The following is a 10,592-nucleotide window of genomic DNA, read 5'->3' on the forward strand; positions in this document are numbered from 1 at the left end:
GTGCTGTGTTGTTGTAATGGAACCTGGTATTGGTAGGCTTCACCCATTAGTCAAAACACAATTGAAAAGTATGCAGATCTCTTTATTATCATTATTTTTTACTGATATTATATACCACACAAGTGGTGAGAGTTGTGTCAATACATTGAATCCGTTAATGGATTTGGCAGAAGACAAATACTACTGCAACTGGATCTCTCTCTCTCTCCCTCTCTTTCCTAGATTATTTGCTGAGAAGCAGAAGCAAGAACAAAACTTGTGAAAGTTGTGTAGCACCATGAAGCTTTCACATCTAAGAGATAAGAAAAAAAGTTGAAACTTTACACACTGAATCCAGGCAATGAAAGGTTACAGAGAAGGGTGTTTTTCATTCAAATTCAACCATATCCGTAAGTTACATCGCGCTTTGAAACAACCGAGTCAAAGGGTATTTCGACTCTTTCTTTAACAAGGCACCGTGCTTCCCCGTCTTCTATCACAAGAACCTTTCCCGGTGGGCATTGATTAGGTGTTCGCTTCCCTTTAACTGCTCGCTGCGGGAGAAGTCCAAGAAGGTTTAAGGACGCACCTCTTATTCTCATCTCTGGTCCATATCCAGAAGCAGACAATATAGAAATAACACCGATGATTGGAAGCATGATCTTCGCAGCAGAGCCTAAGAAGCGAATAACACCATGATGATTCGAGCCTCCAGTTCCTCCATCGGGACTTTTCACCTCTGCCTCGTTTCTCACATGTCCTGAGCCAAACCCATTAGCATCAGACTTCTTCTTGGAAGGTAAGTGAGAAAGGTAACCATTATTATCTAAACCAAGGGATACAGGAGGATGAACAGGATAAGGAGGAAGTAGAAGATCGTTCTCATAATCAACTCTTTCACCAGCAAACGTCGTAGTCTCGCGTAGTACTTCAAAGTCTTTCCCTTTGTACTCTTTAAGCTTCTCAAGCAACATTTTCCTACTGTAATCAATCTCAGATAAAGCCACTTGCTTCTCATATTGTTGTCTTTGCCTTAAATTCTGAACAATAAACAACAAAACCAATACCATGACATCAATATCATCAAAAATCATTTCCACAATACCTGAGACAGTGACTTGAAGCAATTCAGACATTCAAAGACTAAACTTGAAGCAATTTGAGATTCAATTTCAATCAAAAACAGAACCAACACTCTCAATGTTCAAAAGTAAACTAAAAAGCTAGAAACTTTAAACCATAGAAACAGAGGAAATTGAGGTTTTTTTGATGATTCAGACCTGTAAAGAAGCAAGCTGAGACTCAAGAGATTCAAGAGCATCACGTATACGCAAAAGACGTTCAGCTTCTGCTTCCTCAACTACATCATCAGAGCTGATTGAGTCAAAATCCTTATCTTGATTCCGAAAAATCTCATCTTTTTTTTTCTCTTCTCCGGGAGAAAGATCCTCGTTTCCTCCGCCGTCGCCGTCGCCGCCGTTTTCGCTTACGGCGGTGCTGGAGGAATCGATACAATCGCTGATCTTGAGTCTTAGCTCGGTAGCTCTGGCTAAGATCAACCCGATCCCTTCTTCGTCTTCCATCACAGATTTGGGGGTAGAGAAATTAGGGTTAGGGTTTTTGTAAGGTAGTGGTTGGGAACGAGACAAGTAAACTTTTGGGAGTGAGTTCGTGTTCGAGTGATTGTGGTTGGCTTAACTCAGATTTTTCAGATTTGTTTCTGCTGCTTTCCCGGTTTTTAAATCAACGGCCACAAATATTTGTACAAATTTCTTCCTTTTTACAAAAAAAAAAAAAACAAATTGGAAAATTGAATGAACAATATGGAATTTTTGGATTTTAACAAAGATGACAAAATACATCATTCTACATAAAAATAATTTTAAGATTCTATTTACTAAATTTAAATGTAGATTTTTCTATTATTAAACTGATATATTATTTTTATATATTATTTGTAACTCTTAAATATACTTTCTATAGGCAAAACTAGGCCTCGGCAAAATAACCGACCCCAAAACCGTTTCGAAAAACCCAATTCGAAACCGAACCCAAAATTTAAAATATTCGAACGGGTTCTAAATCTCAAGAACTAGACAAAGCAATAGAATAACATACATAACTTCCTAATCCTCTTCAGAGCAAAAAGAAATGAAAATTTTTCACAGTATAACAAAAGTACAACAAGCCCTTCATAAAGTGAGAAAAATCAGATGAAAACAGAGTTACCCTAAACTGGAAAAGTATTTTTATAAAACGAATCAGAATGAACAGAGAAAGAGAACAAAGACGGAGAATGAGAGACATGAAAGACTAAGAGTGGGATATTATCAATGAGAAGTGTTAACCGGATGAGTAGATGAGCGAGACGGAGGTGAATCGCACAAACACGGTCGACTTTAATTTTCTGCGCTTAAAAAAGTAATTAGTCTCTAACTTTAATTTTCCAATATTAATAATTATTTTTATTTCATTTTTTTTTTAGATAATTATTTAGTATTTATATTTAGTAATTATATATGGTTTTTATTTATAAATTATGTTGAAAATATTTATAAATTTATTTGTTTATGAATAATTATTTAGTCATTTATTTATGGTTTTCAACTGTTAATCATATTCATTTTAATTTATTTAATATTTTTGTCAAATTTAATATATCCAATCATAATAATATTTTTTGGTCTTTTATACTTTTGTAATTATGTTTATATTTATTTAAGTTATTTTTAATTAAATCGATATTGCATCCGCTGCGATCCACTAGTCATAAAACTTCCGCAAACACACCTATTTTCAAACGCTAAACCAGTCGTTGTAAATGCTTAGAAACCGTAACAGCCTGCTTATGCAAACTCCTGCAACTGCTGTGTTTAAGCCAGTTTTGCCTATGCCGCTCGTTCATCTACATGATATCCCTACTATAGTAAAATAGAAGTACAAAAAGATTTCCGGATCGGGTCAAAAACAAAAACAAAACCCGACTTCATCACTGGATCTTTTCATTAATTACTGCGTTTATAGCTTTATGGGCCTTTATTTCGATTATTTTCATTGTTATCTAATAGGTTTCATAATGGGTAAAGCCCATAAAAACTTACCACCGTGTTTCGAGCCTAAAATAGATACATAAACATAATATTATTATTACTCTATTACTTACATCTTAATAAAGAGAAACGGTGGATGAAAAGGAGTTAGTGGAAAATGATTAGATTGAGAATCAGACAATACGACACAGGAGCAAGAATTTGGTAGTGGACCTTATCTCCATATTTAATAATGGCCCAAAAGCCCAGATTTAATTGTAATATTTCACATATTAGTTACTATTATGAAAATTCCTTCAAGCCCAATGTAAGCCAATCAGTGAATAAATAGAACCGTAAACAAAATAGAATGGTTATCAGAACCACGTACGGTTCACAAACAAAACCATAATATAACCTTCATGAATAAAGTTTTCCGAAAACAGAAATTTCATAAATTGCAAATAAATAATACACACAATTAGTAACGTTCTAAAAGTTTTTTTTTAAAACGTCACTATCTTGATAAATGAATAACAATGAAACACCTATAACCAATTATCCCACATTCCCATTTTTAATAATCCTACAGTAACACGTTAGCCTAAAACCACACAAATCTTTAATCTTTTTAAAAATAAGTTTTATATAATCCCCAAATAATTACTTACATTTTCAAAACGAAATAACATTTTATTCGATTCACATAAAATTTTTTTAAAAATCAAAACCGACAACTTTCCTCCGCGCTGTAGCGCGGGTCAGGACCTAGTATGCTTGTAAAAGAGTGTAACAAATGGGTTTTAAATGGAGTGTATCTTTACAATTTTTCATTGCAATGTCTAGATTTAGATTTAAATAAATATTGCATGTGGGATGCCTATATAATTAATGATATGTTCCTAAATTTAGATAAGAAAATAACCAAAAACAATAAGTGAAACCAATCTTAAATTCTTAAATGATCTGCTCTTACTTGTAAACAGCCAATTTTAGGACAAATCTTATCATGCGTTTCTTGATATATTCTAATCCAATTTCTATCCTTTGTAACTTTATTACACCATTTTGATATAACTGATTAATTAACTGAACATTTTATTAGTTTCTAAAATAGTTGATCTTAGTTGGCTTTAGTTGTGAGAATAAAAGTGTACATCTATTTAAATCTTCTCATCCTTCAATAGATTTCATAACTCACACAAGAAACTTGAGGTTCTCTGCTAAAACACTCTCTTCTCCTTACCAATAACATTTATCACTGCAATTTTTACAATCACGGTGGTTACTATGAGTTCCTCAGCAGAAGAACAAGGTGTTGTTGTTGCGGTGCCCGAACCACCGAGAGGGAATAGAAGCCGATATGCTTTTGCTTGTGCAATCTTAGCCTCCATGACTTCTATCATTCTTGGTTACGGTTAGTTTTTTTTATTCATTCGCTAATGATCAATTTAATAAAAGATAATAATCTTTACATATTTGTGGATGTTGCAGATATTGGAGTGATGAGTGGAGCTGCAATTTTCATAAAAGATGATTTGAAATTGTCTGACGTACAACTTGAGATTCTGATGGGGATTCTGAATATCTACTCTTTGATCGGTTCAGGCGCGGCCGGTAGAACTTCCGATTGGCTCGGAAGACGATATACCATAGTGTTAGCCGGAGCATTCTTCTTTTGTGGTGCCCTTCTCATGGGGTTTGCCACAAACTATCCTTTCATTATGGTTGGTCGTTTTGTAGCTGGTATTGGTGTCGGTTATGCTATGATGATTGCGCCTGTTTACACTGCAGAAGTGGCTCCTGCCTCTTCCCGAGGATTCCTTAGCTCTTTCCCTGAGGTACACTAAATTCGATCTTTCTAATTATCTTCTATATACAAAAATTGAACTTTATCAACAATGTTGATGATGTACTATGTTTCTTTTTTTTTTTTAATGTAGATTTTTATCAACATTGGTATACTTTTGGGATATGTATCCAATTACTTCTTCTCCAAGCTTCCCGAGCATCTTGGTTGGAGGTTTATGTTAGGGGTTGGAGCGGTTCCCTCGGTATTCCTAGCTATTGGAGTGTTGGCAATGCCAGAGTCTCCACGGTGGCTTGTCCTCCAAGGTCGTCTTGGGGATGCTTTTAAAGTTCTCGACAAAACCTCAAACACTAAAGAAGAAGCCATCTCAAGGCTTAATGACATCAAACGTGCGACGGGAATCCCTGATGATATGACAGACGATGTTATAGTTGTCCCGAACAAGAAGTCTGCCGGTAAAGGCGTGTGGAAGGACCTTCTTGTCCGACCAACCCCGTCGGTTAGACACATCCTTATAGCTTGTCTTGGCATCCATTTCGCCCAGCAAGCCTCTGGAATCGATGCGGTGGTGCTTTACTCTCCCACCATCTTCTCAAAGGCTGGACTAAAGTCCAAGAATGACCAGCTTTTGGCTACGGTCGCAGTAGGAGTTGTCAAGACCCTCTTTATCGTGGTAGGGACTTGTGTGGTTGATCGGTTTGGACGTCGTGCCTTGTTGCTTACGAGTATGGGCGGAATGTTCATTTCCTTGACGGCACTCGGAACTAGTCTCACAGTAATTGACAGGAACCCTGGACAAACTCTTAAGTGGGCTATAGGGCTTAGCGTTACGACAGTGATGTCTTTTGTGGCAACATTTTCAATAGGTGCAGGCCCCGTAACATGGGTATACTGCTCAGAGATATTCCCCGTGAGGCTAAGAGCTCAAGGGGCAAGTTTGGGAGTGATGTTGAATAGACTAATGAGTGGTATTATCGGAATGACATTCCTATCTCTTTCTAAGGGTCTCACCATCGGTGGTGCGTTCCTTCTCTTCGCCGGGGTTTCTGCTGCCGCTTGGGTCTTCTTCTTCACTTTCCTTCCGGAGACTCGTGGTGTGGCTTTAGAAGAAATGGAGAGTCTCTTCGGTAGCTATAGCGCAAACAAAAAGAACAATGTTATGAGCAAGGACAGAGAAGTTGCTGATGAACAATGAGAATGATGATGAGACAAAATTTGCTTCTCGAACGGAGTTTCCATTGGGCGAGTGTGACCAATAAGAAGATTAATAGAGAACTAGACTTGCCTTGTCTAATCGATCATGTTGTATATATATCTTTAATCTGTAATTTCTCTCTCTATATATATATGCCATATAGGTTTGGACGATTTAATGATACTTTTCAAGTTATTTACAAGTTTACAACTGAAAAGTGGGGTTGTTGCGGGTTAATATTTGAAAACCGGTTTAAATTGTTATGCGAAATACATAAGAAATTAGAGTCGGACCCGCGCTACAGCGCGGGGGAAAAGTTTCGACTTGTTTTTTTATTAACTAAAACATTTTCCTAGAGAAATTTTTTTTTAGTTGTGTTGATAATTTTTCATGATATATAAATCCCTAAATATTATTAATTAAATAGTTGCAATTGGGAATGGGGGTAACTATTATGTTTTCATTAATCCATATACTTTAAATTTGGGGAGGGGGGTACATAACTAATACTGTATATATTTTATAATAAGTGTTCACTAAAAGTGAATAATTTTTTCATTTAATTTGAAATCATATTTATGTCAGATTTGGTATTACAAAGTATTTGGTTGTAAAACTTAAGCGGTGTGTATTATATTCTTACCTTGGTTAGCTAGATTTCGACCCGCGCTACAGTGCGGAGGAAAATTTTCGATTTGAATTTTTGAATTATAGAAACCTTGAACTAAAATTAGATTATTCCGAGATTTTTGATATTTAGTCATAATAATTAAAAAATTATCGGGTAAACAGTTGCAATTGGGAGTAGGGGCTGTTTATTTAGTGTTTGTTAAGCTATCTAGTTCTAATTTTGATATTTAGTTATATCAACAAACTATATTTTAATCCGCTGTACACTATGGGATAAACATTTTTTTTTTAAAGGTTACAGATTTTGTTGGAATTTATTTAATAATTATTAAGATTACATACTATCAATCTTTACTTAATCACTTTAATACTTTGATTATACATATCCTATATTGGTGTGGATGAAGTATGAAATTAAAGATATTTTATTTCTTAGTAATCAATTAAACGTGTCCCATCTTACAACTCGTATGTCATATAATTTGTTGAAAGCATATTATAATCCTTTTGTGTTACAACCCATCCCGTTATATAATTGCCAAAATATTAAACTGATGTTAAATTTTTTGGCAAAGTCAATATACATACTTCAAACTTGGTGTAAATTTAAAATATTAATAACTCAAAATATTTTAAATTTTATATGTAGTTAACAACACTTCTCGTTTTACAACCCGTCCCGTCTTACAACCCGTCCCGTCATATAATCGCCATAAATTAAGCCAATGTTTAAAATTATGGCAAGTTCAATAATACATTAGTTTAAACTTGGCGTAGAGTTAAAATATTTATAACACTTACACTTTGAATAAGTTTTGAACATTCTGTAAAACTTAATATTTGTAAAATTTAAACATTTTAAAAGTTTCACTATTTATAATATTTTGAAACTTTATAAAAGCTTAAAACTTTTAAATTTTTCAATATTTGTAATGTTTTTAAACTTTATAAAAATTTAAATATTATAATATTTTGAAACATAATAAAAGTTTTAATTTTCTCAAATAAAAACCGGATTAACCAAATAAACTGCAAAATTTGGAAGCCTGAAAATCACGCTTCCTGCTCATTCAGAGTTGGAAGCATTTAATTTAGTCCCTATTTATATATGTTTTAGACCATTGTAAGAACAATTCTATCCGATGTGGGACATTGCACTTATGCAAATGCAGTTTCTATATATTCCAAAGTTTCCATTATTGATTTGGAGTATTTAATTTATTTTCTTAAATTGTAAATTTACTAATAAATTGCTAGTAAATTTACAATGTAATAAATTCTTATAGCTTTAAATTTTGCTAAAAACTCTCGCAAAAATACTATAGTATATATATATTATTATTTTTACGTTTTAGAATTATTATATAACCAACTTTTAACTAAAATTTGGCTTGTACTAATCACCATGTAAATGTTTGTTTATTATCCTTTTTTGAATTATGAGAGAAACGATGATACCATTTAGATAAAATATTTAGCGAATATCATAGGATATTCAGGTATAAAATCTCAATATCGTATAGAATCGAAGTGAATCAAGGTAAAGCAGATATTACGGTTAAGGTATGAATGAGTATTAATTTTGTTTCTATAGGTGGTTGCAGAATATATTTTCAAACTCATGTCTAGCGAATATGTTTCTATAGGTGAGTACATAATAACCACGTTAAAGTTATTATGTAAAGTACTAAGAATATTCTGTTTTTGTATCTTGTACGCTGGAAAAACGTAGCAGTCGTTTGGATTTCAAACATTGGCCCAATAAGGAGACCCGTTAAAGTCCGATTAAAATTCCATAAAATTCGAGCAAAACAGTAATGAGGATCCGAAATAGAAGTCGGGTTTAATTTTGTTTTTAAACCGACCCGAGAGAGTATTTGTACTTCTCTTTTACTATAGTAGGGATATATTATTACAAATTATGTTTGCTTTAAAATACACATTTATACACGGGTTGTATGATGTGACGGGTTTAAATCGATATTACAAAAATATTAATAATATCATTAATCTTGTACTTCAAAACGAGTAAAATTTCATTATACTATTTTTAAAACAACACCATTATAAGACATGTCGAATCAAGCTAATTTAATTAAGTTTGATAATGAATTTTAAAACAAAATAAAAATAAATCCTATGTATATGTAAATATTCTTCCCCGATGTAGCGCGTATCCGAAGTCATAATTCTATTTCTAAAACAAATAGTAGTAAAAAAATGTTACATTGTTACTTTATAGAGGTCTCAGTAGATATATAATATAATATATCTGTTGATCTTCCTAAATCTCTAACTACTTTTTACATATACTTTCTAACAAAAGAATACTAAAATATCTAACATCAACATCAACATCAACATCAACAATCTATTTTCATAATTTTATTTACATCAAAACAAAAAAAAAACCCGGCAATTTTCCTCCGATCCTAGTTTTACGATAGTAAACGATATATTATCCTATAGTATAGATGGTGTGGTGAAAATTATGATGGAATTATGTTTAAGATGTTATCAGTTTTGAACAAGCAAAACGATCTTATCGTTATCAATACTGGTCAAGTAATATTTGTACGTTCCGAAGTATATCGATGTGAACGACATCATCATTACTTTTAATTGAATAACACAAAAGTTTTAATGACTTTATAAAACTCTTAGGGGGTGTTATTACTTTGTGAGTTATATAGAGTTTTAATGACTTTAGATGTTAGGTAAAATCTGTTGTTATTCAATCAAGATTTTACAAAACTCTTTTAAAGTTTGGTGTTTTTAGTTATTGATTTGTAAAGAGTCATTCAAAATCGTCATAAATATGGGGTTATTGGATACAGAGTTTTACAAAATCATTAAAAGTTCTCTGTTATTCAATTAAAACAAAAGAATCTCTCATTGTTAATGAATTAAAATTTTATGTTATTGGTTTATGATTTTAAACACTCTTCGTTACAAAATAAAATCATGAAAAGTATCTTATAAATACAAATATTGTTTGAGAGACTTTACAAGATTTTAAAAAAACTAATCAACAAGATTATATAAAACTCTCAAACAATCCTTTAAAATCATACAATCTATGATTTTAGCATAGTCATCTAAATTCTTTATAAGTTAGAATCCAATAACACCCCCTTAATTCAATAACTCTAGATTTATGATGATTTTAGATAACTTTTTACAAATCTACAACCAATACCACCAAACTTTAACGAGAATTTATAAAAGTTTTGATTGAATAACAACATAATTTTACCTAACATTTAAAGTCATTAAAAATCCTATTAAATCCCAAACTAATAACACCCCCTTACCTTTTGAATCTAGACTGGTCAAATAATATCTACTTTTTGGATCTCTGACCTGGAGAAAAAAAAGCATAAAACATATTTTTTGTTCTCATATTATATATAACCAGTCTAGATAAAGAACAACTCATTAAAAATAGTTAAAGAGAATTATCACTAACATAATAATTATTACTATGAAAATCTTAGTGGCATTTTGTTTTACTATCCTCCTTATCATATCTTTTGCTCATTGTCTTCCTACAACCGCCGGAAGTGAGGGTAATTGTTTACTGTTAATCATACCTTAATTATGTAATTATCATCATGATGATTTCAGTCTTTGCTAATGGGTATTGATTATTGTTAATATTGTATATAGGTTATCGACCAAGCCGAGCAAAGCGACCAAAATGTTTATGGTTTGCAGGATCATTGTGTAATATCCCGGGACTCTGCAATGATCATTGTGAAAGACAAGGATATGATCATGGCTTCTGTGTTAGGAAAATTTGTTGTTGTTTTTGATCTTTGACACTATAACTGTAATTACTAGTACGTGTCTACAATAACATTATATAATTAAATGTATTGGTATCGGCTTCAATAACATAAATCTATGATATTCACATGTTATTCAATGAATATACCGAAGATCTAGA

The 10,592-nt window shown here is 32.5% G+C and overlaps 2 protein-coding genes and 1 long non-coding RNA gene across 3 annotated transcripts; 2 read left to right on the top strand and 1 right to left on the bottom strand.

The window, feature by feature from the left end:
- Positions 1-86: 86 nt before the first annotated feature.
- On the bottom strand, positions 87-1,652 carry LOC17892486 (plastid division protein PDV2). Its single transcript, XM_006298109.2, has 2 exons — positions 1,260-1,652; positions 87-1,019 (listed from the first exon to the last, which is right to left on the bottom strand). The coding sequence occupies exons 1-2, from the start codon at positions 1,560-1,562 to the stop codon at positions 378-380; spliced, it is 945 nt and encodes a 314-aa protein (XP_006298171.1). The 5' UTR covers positions 1,563-1,652; the 3' UTR covers positions 87-377.
- A 2,646-nt stretch (positions 1,653-4,298) lies between these two features.
- Positions 4,299-6,013, top strand: LOC17892441 (putative polyol transporter 1). Its single transcript, XM_006299495.1, has 3 exons — positions 4,299-4,425; positions 4,503-4,849; positions 4,952-6,013. The coding sequence occupies exons 1-3, from the start codon at positions 4,299-4,301 to the stop codon at positions 6,011-6,013; spliced, it is 1,536 nt and encodes a 511-aa protein (XP_006299557.1).
- Positions 6,014-10,089: 4,076 nt separating this feature from the next.
- Positions 10,090-10,566, top strand: LOC111831716. Its single transcript, XR_002834828.1, has 2 exons — positions 10,090-10,212; positions 10,313-10,566. It is a non-coding gene; the product is annotated as an uncharacterized LOC111831716 (long non-coding RNA).
- Positions 10,567-10,592: the final 26 nt, after the last annotated feature.

The sequence above is a fragment of the Capsella rubella genome, unplaced genomic scaffold (genome assembly GCF_000375325.1).
Source record: "Capsella rubella cultivar Monte Gargano unplaced genomic scaffold, Caprub1_0 scaffold_3, whole genome shotgun sequence".
In the NCBI taxonomy this organism is placed as follows: Eukaryota; Viridiplantae; Streptophyta; class Magnoliopsida; order Brassicales; family Brassicaceae; genus Capsella; species Capsella rubella.